This window comes from Aristolochia californica, unplaced genomic scaffold (genome assembly GCF_029961685.1).
Source record: "Aristolochia californica isolate CCGP_79_NKW_82.1479 unplaced genomic scaffold, dmAriCali1.0.hap1 SCAF_3, whole genome shotgun sequence".
In the NCBI taxonomy this organism is placed as follows: Eukaryota; Viridiplantae; Streptophyta; class Magnoliopsida; order Piperales; family Aristolochiaceae; genus Aristolochia; species Aristolochia californica.
The window spans coordinates 45442309-45458272 of record NW_027181992.1 but is presented as its reverse complement, the minus strand read 5'-3'; the positions used below and the strand labels follow the sequence as shown (position 1 = coordinate 45458272).

At 38.5% G+C, this 15964-nt stretch overlaps 3 protein-coding genes and 1 long non-coding RNA gene across 4 annotated transcripts; 3 read left to right on the top strand and 1 right to left on the bottom strand.

The window, feature by feature from the left end:
* Positions 1–694: 694 nt before the first annotated feature.
* LOC137960622 (uncharacterized) lies at positions 695–1439 on the top strand. Its single transcript, XR_011114198.1, has 3 exons — positions 695–798; positions 918–1023; positions 1147–1439. It is a non-coding gene; the product is annotated as an uncharacterized lncRNA (long non-coding RNA).
* Positions 1440–2260: 821 nt separating this feature from the next.
* LOC137958801 (dihydrolipoyl dehydrogenase 2, chloroplastic-like) lies at positions 2261–8103 on the top strand. Its single transcript, XM_068805937.1, has 15 exons — positions 2261–2728; positions 3326–3472; positions 3581–3715; positions 4085–4202; positions 4827–4951; positions 5068–5193; positions 5279–5359; positions 5450–5512; positions 5598–5672; positions 5808–5886; positions 6036–6136; positions 6497–6610; positions 6989–7102; positions 7574–7645; positions 7759–8103. Exons 1-15 carry the CDS (start codon positions 2423–2425, stop codon positions 7804–7806), a joined length of 1704 nt encoding a protein of 567 aa, XP_068662038.1. The 5' UTR covers positions 2261–2422; the 3' UTR covers positions 7807–8103.
* Positions 8104–9248: 1145 nt separating this feature from the next.
* On the bottom strand, positions 9249–10045 carry LOC137960120 (large ribosomal subunit protein eL29z-like). Its single transcript, XM_068807615.1, has 3 exons — positions 9985–10045; positions 9765–9870; positions 9249–9501 (listed from the first exon to the last, which is right to left on the bottom strand). The coding sequence occupies exons 2-3, from the start codon at positions 9864–9866 to the stop codon at positions 9415–9417; spliced, it is 189 nt and encodes a 62-aa protein (XP_068663716.1). The 5' UTR covers positions 9867–9870; positions 9985–10045; the 3' UTR covers positions 9249–9414.
* Positions 10046–11316: 1271 nt separating this feature from the next.
* Positions 11317–14404, top strand: LOC137958911 (small COPII coat GTPase SAR1A). Its single transcript, XM_068806118.1, has 3 exons — positions 11317–11698; positions 11942–12073; positions 13905–14404. Exons 1-3 carry the CDS (start codon positions 11570–11572, stop codon positions 14223–14225), a joined length of 582 nt encoding a protein of 193 aa, XP_068662219.1. The 5' UTR covers positions 11317–11569; the 3' UTR covers positions 14226–14404.
* Positions 14405–15964: the final 1560 nt, after the last annotated feature.

Genomic DNA, 15964 nt, shown 5'->3' with positions numbered 1-15964 from the left:
TCATACCAGTTGCCTCCAGTGCAACTGTTCTTCCACCAGACGATACGATTTCGTCCGCCCCAATCGCCTCCAGTGCTGCTGCTCTGCACTTACAATAAAATTCCGTCCGAACCAGCCGCTTCTAGTGCCGCTGTTATCTCCAAACCACTTCTAAGAACATTCTTTTTGAAAATCAAGATTGACTCTCCTGTCGGAGCTCCGTCTTGTAGGGGCATGATAGAGATAAAGATAAAAATAGTGATATATATGAAGATAATGATAGAGATAAAGATAACTAGTGATTGAATTAGAGATAAACTTAAATTGTAGAGTCCTAATCACCTATAATTTCTCTAATTTCTCTATATAATTCTATAAATATTTTACACCTGATCAATAATAATCACAACAATATTATTCTTCATTCCTAATCACCAAAGAAACCCCTAATAAAATGTAACCAAGCTCTGTTATCAATGAAAATGGTTGGGGTTAGGGGGACGTGTTACATGATATTAAACGTTACATAACCCCACAATATCTATAACATTTGTTATGCGTTACACATATTGATATAACACAAACTAGACTTATGGGCCCCTCGAGTTGTCTATGGAGCTCACGACGGAACAGGTACGAATTTTTTGTCGCCCTGTGACTGTGATTTGAAGAAGGGTTTCGTCTCACATTCTCACTTCTGATTCGGTTTCAGGGTATCTGTTTTCTTCAGCTTTAATTGCGAGCATGGAAAAATACAGCAGAGATGTGGCAGACGCCGTGATCCAGAAAGCTAAACGAGCTTGTAAAAACCTCCAAAATGTAAGGGGATAGCTGCTTTCGCTTCTGTTAAATTTCCGTCGGTCGATCGACTTCCTTTTGCTCATTTAGAAAGATTTAGTTTTTTCTCTCTCAAATATTATCTTTCTCCTTGTTATTAGGTGAAGGTAGATACTGAAATTGATTATGGAGATCCAAGGGTAGTGATCTGCAATATCGTTGAGAAGCTCAGAGTTGATATACTGGTCATGGGAAGCCATGGATAAGGTCTCTTGAAGAGGTTTTTCACTGTGTTTTTTTTTCTGGATTGCTTTCAAGCCATTATCACGGAAATCACAGCTAAAAATCGTTTCCCCCGTTCAGTCCTAATATGATTTTGCTCTGTTGCAGGACTCTGCTGGGAAGTGTAAGCAGCCACTGCGCACAGAACGTCAAGTGCTCAAGGTGTACCTTGGTCATCTGTGTATAGTTTTCTTCTTCTTACAGGAAAAGCAATTGCAGTTTCTTTTCTTTTCTGGGTATCTTTCTAGTCCAGAGCTATGATACTTTGGTTTGGAACATGAGAGTAGAGAAACCCTCACGGTGAGGATTAAACAGGATTCTTCCTTTCCCCCATTGTCGACGCTTGATGCTAATGCAAAACAGGGCTGAGAGGTAAGGGATCCTTGGGTGACATACTGACATAACCAACTCACGGTGCAAATTTTGTAAATTAACAAAACATAAATGCTGTTGTTAAGGAATAGTCGACATAGAGAACAAATATGTTGAGTTTATTAGTTAAAAAATAAGTTTCCTAAGATATTATTCATTTCGAGATAAGATTTAGATCCAACTTTATATGATATCAGAGTAGGTGTTGCCTTAACCCAAATTATCCCCAGGTAAAGGAATAGTCAACCCAAATTATCCGCATGTAAATGAATAGTCAACATAGAGAACAAATATGATGAGTTTATTAGTTAAAAAATAAGTTTCCTAAGATGTTAATCATTTCGGGATAAGATTTGGATCCAACTTTATATGATATCCAAGCAGGTGTTGCTTTAACCCAAATTATCCGCATGTAAAGGATAGTTGACATAGAAAACAAATATGTTGAGTTTATTAGTTAAAAATAAGTTTTTTAAGATATTAGTTATTTCGGGATAAGATTTGGATCTAACTTTAGATGATATCAGAGTAGGTGTTACCTTAAACCCAAATTATCCCAAATTATCCACATGTAAGAGCCCGGGAGAGAGAGAGAGAGAGAGAGAGAGTGGTCCAAGTATTAACCTACCTTGGATAAATGTCGGAAAATTTCATGAAGCCCACAAGCCTGCATGGATGCTTCTACGGGACATGGGCTTAAACCATTTGAGCCTTTCGAAGTTTTTAGGGCGTGTAAAACGCACCCAGCGCAAGTTAGTGAAGAGGCGGTATTGAATGAGAAAAATTGCGAAAGCCAAAAAAGAAAAACGCATGAGATCGATTGAGAGCGCCAAAAGAAAGGGAAGTGGGCAAGTAGTTTATCTGCCTCACTTCGTCTTCTCCGCCCCTCCAACGGAACTGTCGAGGTCTCCACCACCTCTTTAATCCCCACAAAACAACTCTTCTGTCCTTCACTCTCCTCTGCATTTCCTCTCCCCGGTCTCTCTCGTCTGACCTTTCCCAACCCTACAAAATGCAGGCCTCCGTTCCTCTCCCTTCCTCTTTCTCTCTCACTAGATCCGATCGCTCTCATGACTGCTACTCCTCTTTCATCAAATCCTCGCACCTCCGGTTCTGCGGTCTTCGACGGGAGGTCGTTGGATTCTCGTCGGTTAAACGGACTAGCTGCGGACGCGTCTCGTCCGCGAAGCAGTGCTTCGTCAAGGTCTCTGCGTCCCTGTCGGGCAACGGCGGTGCCGCTAAGGGATTTGACTATGATTTAGTTATTATTGGAGCTGGCGTTGGAGGTCATGGAGCCGCACTTCATGCTGTTGAGAAAGTAAGTCACGGTTGGATAATTGAATTAGAGTCGCCGTTGTTTTTTATTTTTTTAACGTTTTCTCGAATTTTAGTTGAGCTGGCGTGAATTGATCGTGAGTTGGCTGGATCGGAAGTGAATTTCACGTAGGGACTTTATAGTGGTTATTGATCCTGCTGACAAACGGTTGATCTCTTATATGATGGGGTGGAAATGAAGTGGTTGTTAATTTGTTATTACTCGTTTTTTTATCTCGAACTTCACTAGACTGGGCAAACGCCTCTGTTTTTTTTATAAAAAATTGTGCTTGTTTTCTTTTTTCTTTTTGAAGGTTATTTAGTGAGCTTGGAATCGACTGGGCTCTGTAGTAGTTCGAGTCAGGCCGAAACATTTCGTATTCTAGTCTATAAGCTGAATCAGATTACTGGATTTGTTACTTTAGTGTCTCTGTTTTGGTACATCTCCGTAACTCAGCTACTTAAGAGGTCTCCTGATTACGTATCTTAGTTAAGGAATTGAAGTGGCTACAGGATTGGAGAGTAATTTTTATGCTTCTGCATTTTTTCTTTTTGCCCCTTTGACCCTGAGCGCAACCAATCTTTTGTATTGCCGTCACAGGGTCTCAAGACTGCTATCATTGAGGGAGATGTTGTTGGAGGAACGTGTGTAAACAGAGGCTGCGTTCCTTCTAAGGCACTTCTTGCTGTAAGTGGTCGGATGCGAGAGCTTCAAACTGAGCATCACTTGAAGGCTTTGGGTTTACAGGTATCACTGTTTATTTTTTACTCAACCACTGCTCCAACGAGAAAGTTTGTTATTTTAGGAATTACAAAAGTACTTCTTTTTATTACTCAATCATTTTTCCAATCACAGGTGGCTGCTGCAGGATATGATAGGCAGGGTGTTGCTGATCATGCAAATAATCTTGCCTCAAAAATTCGTAGTAACTTAACTAATTCAATGAAAGCAATTGGAGTAGACATATTGTCAGGCGTCGGGACCATCTTGGTAAGTGGGCAATTTAACTCTTCTTCGTTATTTTGAAAAAATTCAATTTTTTCGACTGGTTCATCTTATAGATGAAAGTTTCTTGTTGTAATAGTTTAATTTATTATTTTTCTCAAAAAATTGCTTAATATATGATAAAGTGAGTTTACTTTCATAGCTTCAGTTATCACCAAAAGTTAGAAACTTTTAAAAGAGATAATGTATGAAGGCAGTATCTTTATTTTACTTACAAATAGAAACTTACACAACTATCACAAGATGTGATAAAGTCCTGAGTTTAAGTTGATCCTTGTATACTTCATGATTTTTGAGAATTTCAGTGCTAGTGAAATTGAGAGTTGTCATGGTTTTATTCTTGATATATTTCAGGGCCCACAAAAAGTTAAATATGGAAAAGTTGGCTTCCCTGATACGGTGATAACTGCAAAAGACATTATCATCGCGACAGGGTCTGTTCCCTTTGTACCTAATGGCATAGAAGTTGATGGTGAGTAGTATAATTTTACCATGTTGAGATTTGCCTTCTATAGAAAACCAGGAATAAGGATATTCAGCATTCCCCAAGTCTAGAAACACTTCTCAGCTTAAACTTATAAGAAGAATGTAAGAGCTATATGTTGCAAGAGGTTGAGGGGTACTTTGAAGAGTGAAGATAAGCATGTGGGAGAAAATAACTTCCACTTCCAGTTGGAAGAAAAAGTTGGTGGATTTTCAAGCCCAAAAAAAAAAAAAAAATGTATGAGAATATCACTCTTTCTACCTCACTCAGATTCATTCCTCTCTCTCTCTCTCTCTCTCTCTCACACACACACACACACACACACACACATCATAAAATGCAAAATGGGAAGAAACATCCTCAATGCCATTTTCCTGGACCTCTTTTTGACTTCCACCACATTGATCTATTTAATCATCTGCAGTAGTTGATGTAACTAAACTCTGTAAGGGTGTATTTTGTAAACCTGATACTAATTGATTAGAAAACCCAATTTTTTTTCTGGATTGCTTTTGCTATGTAGCCTCTTGCTTCATCTTTTTACTTTTTCCTGCAACATATTCATCTGTAGTTGTGATTAGCTTTCTGAGTGCTTTGGCTGACGACATGCAGGGAAGACTGTAATAACGAGCGATCATGCACTCAAGCTGGAGTTTGTTCCTGATTGGATTGCTATTATTGGAAGTGGTTATATTGGGCTTGAGTTCAGCGATGTATACACGGCACTTGGGAGTGAAGTAAGTACTAGTTTGTTGTTCTTTTTTTTTTTTTTTAAACATTGTTTCTTCTTCCCCTCTACCAATTTCTTTTTCTTCTTTTCAAAACAACCAGTCTGACGTATTCGCTGCTGCAGGTTACTTTTGTTGAAGCTCTGGATCAACTTATGCCTGGGTTTGATCCCGAGATAGGCAAGTTAGCTCAAAGAGTTCTTATTAATCCACGAAACATTGACTATTATACCGGTGTTTTCGCAAAAAAGGTGCTTTAATGTGCCTTGCCTATTATATATTTTGTATAATTTGGAATTACCAGAGCCACCAAGCGTGCTTGTATTTCTTTTATAGGTAACCCCGGCAAAGGATGGGAAACCTGTCACCATTGAGCTTATTGATGCAAAGACAAAGGAACCAAAAGATACTTTGGAGGTAAGTTAATCAAAAGTGGCACCATTTGGAGCAATAAAATTGTTCTCTAAAGTGTTCATTTCAAAGGATAGAATAATCTTGTTTATACAGGTAGATGCTGCACTAGTTGCAACTGGAAGGGCACCCTTCACAAAAGGTCTTGGTTTGGAGAATGTATGTACAGATACTTGAACAAACTCATGCATTCCCTCAAAACTGATGTTTTGGTTACACTGATCTACTATTTGGTTACCTGCAGATCAATGTTACAACTCAACGTGGATTTGTTCCTGTTGATGAGCGCATGCGTGTAATTGGTCAAGATGGAAATCTGGTCTGTCACAAAAATCCTTTACTAGTCCTCTGTTGTGCAAAGTCTAGGCAAGAGTCAATACCGCATTTCCTTTTAAGCTTCTTGACCTGCCAAATAATGATCACTTGTTCACTTACCAAAATATATTCTCCATAGGTACCTCATATGTATTGTATCGGAGATGCGAATGGCAAAATGATGCTTGCTCATACTGCAAGCGCTCAGGGTATTTCTGGTCAGTACTTGATTCCTGCTGTGCTTGTCAACGACCAAGTTTGGATCCATTTCCAAAAACCGTTGTCTTTTCTATTTATATCTATGTTTAAAAAGAGGATATGCTTGTACATACTAATTATTTTACCTTTTCATCTCCAATGTTTACAGTTGTGGAACAAGTCACTGGAAGAGATAACGTCTTAAACCATCTTAGCATCCCAGCAGCATGCTTTACCCACCCAGAAATCAGTATGGTTGGGCTTACAGAGGTAAGTGGTGATCCTATTAGGTGCCATTGCCTACAATGGTCTATGGAGACCTGGATCAAGTCATTGTCAAGATGGTGCAGGGAACTCCTTTCTATATTGAGGCGTCCTTCAGTTTACTGATTTACTGAATTAGTCAGATTCTGTAATGTCCATCAGAGGTGGCTGAAACTTTACCAAATCATGTCATATGTTGATTGCTTGTAGACCAATATGTGGGCCCTAATTTCATCATGTCCTTGATTTCTGCTTTCTGCACTACACATTTGGAAGGATTTTCACACTGGACCATAATGTGGACTTCATTTTAACACAATCCATTTTTATTTAGTTGTAAGCAAATACCTTTAATGTTTCTTGCAGCCACAAGCAAGGGAGAAAGCTCAGAAAGAGGGATTTGAAGTAAGTGTGGCCAAGACTAGTTTTAAAGCTAACACCAAGGCCCTTGCTGAAAATGAAGGTGAAGGGCTTGCTAAGGTAATGATCCTTGTTAACCTTTTTGATTTTCAAGTGGGACATTAGTTTTCTTCCACAAACAGTCAAGTCTCGAACTTTATTATATTTCTGTATTATGAATGAATTCTTGAATTTATGACATATAGATAGGACTCACTCTTTTCCTGTGTCCCTAACCTTCCTTTTCTTCTCAAGTTTTCCTATTGTTGTATGGATGTAGGACCAATACGTCCATCCTAATGTATGTCAGCATCCAGTTTTATTTTCTTGTAATATGTTTTTCTTCCTGAATCCAGCTGCTATTTGCATGTGAAATGAAGCTGTTTCTATGGCTTCTGATTTCCTTTGATTCAGTTGCAAGGGTTTCAGTTATTAACTGCTTCTCCTACCTATTGGCAGTTGATTTACAGACCAGATACTGGTGAAATTCTTGGAGTTCACATTTTAGGGCTGCATGCAGCAGATCTCATCCATGAAGCATCAAATGCCATAGCCTTGGGTACACGCATTCAGGTAATTCCTACAAGGGCTTTAGGAGTTCACTATGCTTGAGAAATAGTCTCTTTAAAGCTGAAAGTATACTTTTCCGACGTACATCTGTTTAGTTTCAAATTACCTCTGGTGCCTTTTTAAAGCTGAAAATATACTTTTCTTAAGTACCCTGACTAGTTTGAAACTACCTCTATCTTAATAGAAGAAAACCTAGTGTCTTTCATTTTCTATAACAATGTTTGCTTACTGACTATTTTGTCACGACTCCTTGTTTAGAAGTCGAAGTGATTACTTTACAAGTGTTTAAGGACAATTGGAAAACTTTTTATCTTTGTTTAAAATCATTAAGAAAATCCTTAACTGCAGCACAAGAGCTCTCAACTTGTTTTTTAAAAAGATCCTTTACTACCTATTGTTTTTATTTTATACCCGTTGAAATTTGAGTTTATGAACTATAACGAGTTCTCCTTGTCATCTTCTTAATCTGTGCAGGATATAAAGTTTGCTGTTCATGCACATCCGACCTTGTCTGAAGTGCTTGATGAACTGTTTAAATCTGCCAAGGTATGTTCCTTATTATGTATGTACGTTAAGGTTTGGAAATAATTTCTTGAAGCCTTCATTGTAACATCATTGTTGAACTCAAAGCCATCTATACTTCTTTCTTCTTTTTGCAGGTAAACGCAAGCATTTCTCATTCAGCTCCTGAGCCGGTTGGTGTGTAGAGCTTTACGGTCCAGAGGATTTGTTGTTTGTTTGTTAAATTGGAGTACGAGGAAGCTGTAATCTTCCGGCAAGGAGAGGAGACCAAGATATCAGCTTTTGGAATGCAATAATTGATTTTGTTCCTTGTTCTTCAGCTCTCAGGAAGAACCAGTTTTCATTTTTTTTAAGTTTTTAGTCTCAACTTCTACATCTTTTTTGTTCTCCCAATTTTGTTATATTTCAAGGGCGCCTATTTTACTGTCGCAATTATGTCAGCTGCAGTTTGTAAGCTTATATTATCTCTTAGTCTTATTGCATTGAAATCGTTATGCTCTTAACCTTCTGCATGGTTTGTAATTTCTTGAGCATTCTAAGAATCTAGACACCAGAATGAAGAGTAATCGTGGGTGTAAACGTGTTTGGACAACAATTGCTCGGTCCTCTCCTTTTTGAATGCAGATCAAGTTCTTAAGGCTAATTAGCACATTCTGCATTGAAGTATAAATAGACGATATCTTCTTCTAGACGGGATTGATAAAAGTGGCACTTCCGAAAAATTATTTGGTATAAAACATGCAAAACAGTTATGTCAGTTATGTTGTCTAATCATGATCAACACTTGTCTCAATGGCTATCTTAATCACCCGATCATGATCAATGGTTATCTCTCAACTGTTCGATCAAACAACCATCTCAGCTGATCCCGTTCAACGGTTATCTCAACCATCCAATTAAACAACTATCTCAACAGTGCTGAGATCACCATTTTTTTTGCACCACATGGCTTTTTTGTGTTGGATGAACTGTGCTCAAAATAACCAGATAATGTTTTACAATCAACAATAGTATGAAATTCAAATTATATTATAGTCAATACGAGTACTCGTGTTGTTCAGCTCTTCATTGGTATGTAGGAAATTCAAAAGCCACATTGAGACTACAGTTATCTTCTTTCTTGTGATGAATACTCCAAAATGAATCGAGAATAAGTAAAATGCCTGGACTAACTATGATTTGGGACCAAAGGGAACGAGAAAAAACGATGAAATAGTAAAAAGTCCAAACATTTTCTGTCCTGGTAGGGCACATGAGACTGGTTTACCAAAAGAATTAATGGGTATTTGGAACCAAAGACCAACATCAACTTTCTGTAATGAATGGGGAAGTCACCCAAGTACCATTTTGCAATTGTCAAAACCCTAACACAGTTCATAAGGTTTGCAGACGAGCACAAACTACCCATTATTGATCGATTTCACAGGAGTAGAATCTCTATTAAGGGGCAATAATCACTGCTGAAAGACAGGGATGAGGGCTAGGCTGTTCTATAATAATTAGATAAGAAAACACAACTTTTTCTAACTGAGAAGTTCCAAAACACAAAATTTAAAAAGGATGAGCAAACCAACCTCAGTTTTAGACAATCAAAGGGGAAGGAAGGCATTGGCACCCAGCACCATAATTAAACAAAAAAAGTAGTTTCACTGTGATAGATTCAGCTAGAAATAACAAAACTTAGCTGCCATAAGGCACAGTGACCGTCTGTCTAGTAATAAAAAATGACATTTGTTGAACAAACCCTACATTTTTAATAAAACCTAGAAAAGAGGTTCTTCTAGTTTCTTTCTCTACTCTTCTACCTCAGAAGCAGAAGCCCCATCTTTCCTTTTCTCTTTCCTGGCGTACCTCTGGTTCCTCAGGAATTTCGGGTCCATCTACATCAGGATTATTTGTTGATAAGCGATGGAAAATGTGAAACAAATCAGAAACATAAAGAATATCTGTGTTGTCTAACAAGACAATGAGAAAACAAATTCCCATCCATCAGAAATAAAAAAAGAAGAAGAAATGGCATACGAAGCCAGGACAAACAAAAGAGAATGCATCACGCAGAAAAGAAAACGCACAAACAATAATCCTGATGTAGAGCAGATGCAAGAAACAAAATTTAATCCGTGAATGTCGTAAAATGGCTTACCCCCTTGGTGGAAGTGTGCCTGTGCTTCCTGGCCTTTTTTATTCCATTCTTGTGAGCCTTGTAAGACTGGTTATGAGCTGTGTGGTTCTTCGACTTGGCCATCTCTCTGCAGTAGGCAATCACAAAGTTTAAGATTACCGGAGAAATAACTAAAAACGATAACGGAGGCAGTATCCATTTCTCTGCAGGGAACACAGAACAACGAAACGGTAGAAGATACCTCAAGCGTGGGACAGGACGAGAACCCTCTTCGCAGCTCAGTCAAGGCTAGGGTTCCGAATGCCGATGCCGAGTGTTCTTATATTTGGCACTTATAAATAGTGGCATTTCTGTAAATTAACTATTATAAACAAACTTTATGCTATTTATATTTCACATATTAAAATTAAAATAAGAAAAATAATATAATATAAAATATAAAAATAATATTTAAATCATGAATAAAATTTGATTAAATTTTTTAAATAAAGGGTGTTTTATTGTGGTAAAATTCACTTGTATATGCATATTTAAAAAAAAATATTATTATTTATATTTTAAAAAATATCTATCAAACCATGGTCATCCTAAATCAACCTATAAATAATTAAATAATCTTAAAAGGAAAAGACAGTCTTTGTCTTCTATGACCTCCGTCGTGGTGGTCTTGAGCGAGTTACGCTCGAACCTATATATATATATATATATATACACGAGTTTGACTTATCTAAATACTTCTGAGTTGGCTCACGAGTTAACAAACCGATTTTGAAAAATCTTGAGTTGGTTTATTATACTTAATGAGCATGAGCTCAAACAATTTGTGACCCGGTTTTTCGCTTGGCCGCCAACCACCAACAATTTCTCATCCGTCGTGATTTATTATTGAAATTATTGAAAATTGAAATGACGGGCCCAGTTGCTGAGATGGAACGTGCATCACGTGTTCGAGCTTTGCCGCCACGGTCTCTTGGGCAGACATGGGGAAACACCCAGGCAAGCTGTAGTATCGTGGCTCGTTGAGTTAATTTGTGACTCGGTCCAATCGATTTGGATTTGTCCAAGTGAGTTAAACCCGGAGCAGATCACAATTTCGAGTCATAACTCTATGCTATTCCCCTTCACACTTTGCATGTCTTGACCAGGTCGTTTCCGATTTAACAAGAATAAATCCAATTCGCGGCAGTGAGTTCCCATCAACTCGTCTCGTTCCGACTTTTTAGGCTGGATCGGCAGAATCAAGGGCATTTTTGTATATTTTCCATAAACCTGGCCTGATAAAAAATATTGAGGGGGGGTTTATTTAGAATTTCTTTTAAAATAATAGCAGATGATCAACACCACAAGATAGTGAACGAACGGCCACGATCTATTCGATGACGGCGAAAGTACGCAAAATTGAAATCCAATTGGACAAAAATCGAAAACCGGCAAATTCCGGTTGCTTATTCAGTCTCCCTCTCGAATCCCGCCATATTCCGAGAATCAACCGGATGACTTACCGGACTAGCCGGTATCTTGCTTTTACAATAAATCGCTGGAAACAGACAGATGATTAATTTCTTTGCCCCGTTTTTCTCTCTTCCGAGTGTCTGTACTCGGTTGCCCTTCCTAGGGTTTTTATTTCTCTCTCTGCTTGATCTCCTCCAAATTTCGTCTTCGCCGGATCTTGGTAACGTTTTCCGGCATTTTGGCTGACTGGAGGAACGGGCGAGACCTCCGGTCCTTGATCCGGTATCTTTCTCCGTCTGAATTTAGCTAATTTATTCGCCAATTCCATTGCGAGTTACCTGTTCGGATCTGTGGCGGATTCTCGTCGGTAAATCATGTTTCTTGTCGATTGGCTCTACGGTGTTCTCGCGTCTCTTGGTCTGTGGCAGAAAGAGGCCAAGATCTTGTTTTTAGGGCTTGATAATGCTGGAAAGACGACGTTGCTTCACATGCTTAAAGATGAGGTTCGTTTCTGATATAGTTATCAGCGTTCTATTTCTTTTTTTGATTAGTTTTCTAATTTTCTTAGTTTATCTTTTTTTTTTTCTTTCTAGAATCTGATTTTGACTCTATCTACAGCTTAGTATTCTCTTAATAGGGCGATTCTTGCAATTTGCTTGCTTACGTTTTCTTTAAGTTGTTTCGTATATTATTACATCTGATCTTTTCATTGTTATTTTTATTTTTTTTTGTTGGTCTTCCCGTAGAGATTAGTTCAACATCAACCTACGCAATATCCTACGTCCGAGGAATTGAGTATTGGAAAAATCAAGTTTAAGGCCTTCGATTTGGGAGGGCACCAGATCGCTCGCAGGGTCTGGAAAGATTATTATGCGAAGGTTAGTTTTCTTTTCTCAATTCATAATTCTCTCGTGCTGGATATATTTATTGTGTCCTAGTACGTATCTTGTCGTAAATAGGTTTAATGTGAAAGAAAGCATCAGGTTGTGTACTTGTAGTGGCTAGGCTTTCCTGAGATCTAAATTTGATTTTACTGCTCGAAGTCATTGGAGTTGTTTTGCGTAGCATTTCCGATAGTGGTTGTTAGGTTTAAAGTTTATTGGTCTTTTTTATTTCTTTTTTTGAAATGGGACATAGGAAGAGATCGTCATTACGGGTGATATTTGTCTCGTTTTTACACGTAATTTATTTCTTATTGGACCACCAATAGCTGTTGTCTCTTTTATTTATTTTCAGAAGCATGGCTATTCAATATAAGCTAAACTTAGTAAAATCTTCACTTTCCCGTTTTAATTATTATTAGCGTGGTTTCACGAGTTCAGGTCATCTTATTGCATATATATTCTTTAAATTTTTTTAAAAAACATTATGTTATCTTACAGATCCATTAGTTTAGATACTAGTTTCTTTTTTTATTATTTAAATTTATGCCTTTATTGTGGTTTTCATTTTTTTTACAGTATTTGCCCACCTTTGGCAAATTTTATTTGATTGTTTGTTTTCCTATGATCTCTAGCTACCACATTCTGTGGTCTTTCAAAAAAGAGATAATTTGAAATATGTACTTGTATCCTGTTTATTCCTTGCTGTCTCTACCTAACTTTTCTTGCCCTCGGCTGTGCAATTGAACATTTTTTTGTAATATATCATTTGATTTTTTTTGTAACTTTGTACATGCATAACTGTGAAAAAGAAAGCACAAGTATTTTCTCATCATCTTTAGCTTTCATAGGACCATCTTTGATGTCATTCGATCATTCAATATAAATGTCAGAGTTTTTATTTTGTAGAATGCAGATGCATACTACATACATAACCCATGCATACGCCTTCTCCATTGACCAATCCCTTTACTTTTGTTTTGAATTTTGTGTTTATTACTTGAGATAGCTCCAATATTTCATTCGAAGCTTAGTGGGGTTTGGGGGTGGTTTTTAGGTTACAAGCATGTTTTAAATTGCGAGTATATCACTTGAGTCAGCTTCATATTTATGACCAGGCCTAGCAGGGCTTTGGAGGGTTTTTTTTGTCTCATGAGAGGCTGTTTTCATCTTTGTTTTTTGCCGGCCCTTTGGATTGTGCCAACTGTACTTCTGCCAAGCTATGTGCCCATTGCTTCTTTTCAGAATTTTATGTTTCTCTATTCTAAGGCTGAGTACAGCTGGTGTGGAAGTGATGTGGATGCCCCTGTGGCATCATTCGGACATCAGATGTGAGATCCTCGTCGCTGTGTTCATTTTGTACCATGGATGTGTGTTCCTTGTTGAGCTAATTGTGCTACTGATTCTTTAACTAAGGAGGGGTTTGGGGGTCCCCCTTCTAGCTTTGCTTCTTGGCATTCATTTTTTATTTTATGTCCAGGGTTGTAGGTCCAGGTATATTTTTTCTCATTTAAATTAGTTAGTATTATCAGCTTATTTCCAGTTTAGACGTTTCCTTGTTTTATCTCACAATGCTATACCTTATGTTTGTGATGTTATTATTTCTTATACATGTAATATAAAATACTTTTAACATGCTTATGGATGTTTGCATCTATTGATTTGTCACTTGTTTCAATTAATTGTTTGCGTGATCATTTCCTAGTAGATAGGTGGTTATCTTAATCTACATGGTTCATGTGGTGATGATGATTACTTGGTTCTACTTCCTGGATGTCACTTCTTGGTTTGATATGCCCGGTTGATGCAGTCAGTTATTTACTTTCAGGTCGATGCAGTTGTTTACTTAGTAGATGCCTTCGACAAGGAGAGGTTTGCAGAGTCAAAAAAGGAGCTAGATGCCCTTCTCTCGGATGACTCACTGGCAAATGTGCCGTTTTTGATTCTAGGGAACAAAATAGATATACCATATGCAGCTTCAGAGGAGGAGCTGCGCTACCACCTGGGACTCACCAACTTTACAACTGGCAAGGGGAAGGTGAGCCTTACGGAGTCTAATGTGCGTCCTCTAGAGGTCTTTATGTGTAGCATTGTCCGCAAGATGGGTTATGGTGATGGATTCAAGTGGTTGTCCCAGTACATCAAGTGAGCAATGGATCGGACTGCACTCTCTGTAGACTTCCATGTTTTGGGGGTGTTCCTTTTTTGTTTCCTTGCTTTGGCAAGGGGTTTGTCAAAAAGATGTGTTTGAGACAGAACGATTTAATGCCTAAGTATGTAAAACTGCATTGTTAAGGTTTTGAGGTTCCTTGTTTTTCCTTTTTTCAAGCAACGTCTGTTACTTGGGAATCAGTCGGGACTCTATCAAATCAAATGAAAAAAGTTAGTGGTAGTTAATGCTTTCTGTTAAAGAGTCGTGAAGGTATTGTGAGTTATTATGCTGCTCGCTTTGCTATGAAAGGGTTAGTAAAAAAAATGTGTTTGAGATGGGACTGTCTAGTGAGGAAGCAGTTTTAGGATTCCTTTTTCTTTAGAAGCTTTTCAATGATAATGGGCTTGATTGTTCTCGATCGGACCTTATTAAACGAATTTGAGCAACTAGTGGCCAAGATTTCCCTGGTGGCTACACTTAGCTTTAGACCACTGGCTGCACTATCTCGCGAATCTCGTTCAATGTCCGTCCCGAAAAATAAAACAAAAATGTCTTCTTCAGCATTTCTGCTTGGACCCACTGGTTAGAGCTATTTGCTTCTACTCATTTACTGTCATTAGATCCGTGTTTCATAATAGAATTAGACGTTTCACCAGATCTAAACAAATAATAGATTTCTTCTTTGTATAAAAATAATTACATAATGAGGAGATTTCGGATTTGGATGTTGATCGGATTCGAATCTTTCAGTTCCTGTTCTAATCGTGACTGAGTTGAATATCATATTAGATATATCTAAAATGGGGACCAGCTTCTGCCTCGTATTCCCGCACCATTGGATAAGTTGGAAGGCAGGGTGATTGCATTTCTTGACTTCAGTTCTTACCTTTCAAACCATACAAATTTAAGAATCGTCTATGAACCGAAAATCTCCCAACTTAAAACCCGAAAAGTAAACTAAAATAATACGCGGATTCGCCAAACCGGACGTATTAATGATACGTAATCGCATTTTTTTCTTTTTTAATAATTTTTTTAGCCGTAGAGAAGACGGTTAGTGAATCAACTTGAAGCCGGCCGGAAACGAATCATTTTGGGACGTTTTTTCTTGGTCTTCGCCGGAAGTTTCAGTCGTTACTCCACTCACTTTTGACCCCTAATGCTCCAGTTAGCGATGGCGACTGGCACTCAATCAGCCAAGGAGTGCGTCAACGGTCACCCGCCTTTCCACACTCTTCTTCCACCTTCGTTCTTCCCTCTGCAAGCAGACACTTCGTAGCTTCTCCCTTTCGCCTATAAAGCACTCACTGCGCGTTTCCCATCATTTATATCAGCTTACTCGGACGCAACCCAGATCGTGAAGGGGAAGCGTAGAAGAAAGACACCATTCACATGGGGAACCGCGTCTCTTGCTACCTCAAATCTTCTGCAAATTTGGCGAAATATAAGGACCCAGCTGGAAACATTCGAAGGCTAGACCTCCCTGCTAAAGCTGCAGAGCTCATGCTCGAATCGCCCGGATACGTCGTTTCTCCGGCGCAGGAGGTATTCCAGACACTGCGCGTAGCGGCGATGCGCGCGGAAGAGGAACTCAAAGTCGGCGAGCTGTATCTGATGTTCCCGGCGGCAAGGGCTGGTTGCAGGGTCGCAGAAGCTGAGTTGGAGACCACAGCCCTGTCTCGTAAGAGAAAGAGTCGAATGTCGACGAAGGTGTTCCCGGTAGCGGAAAAGACGGA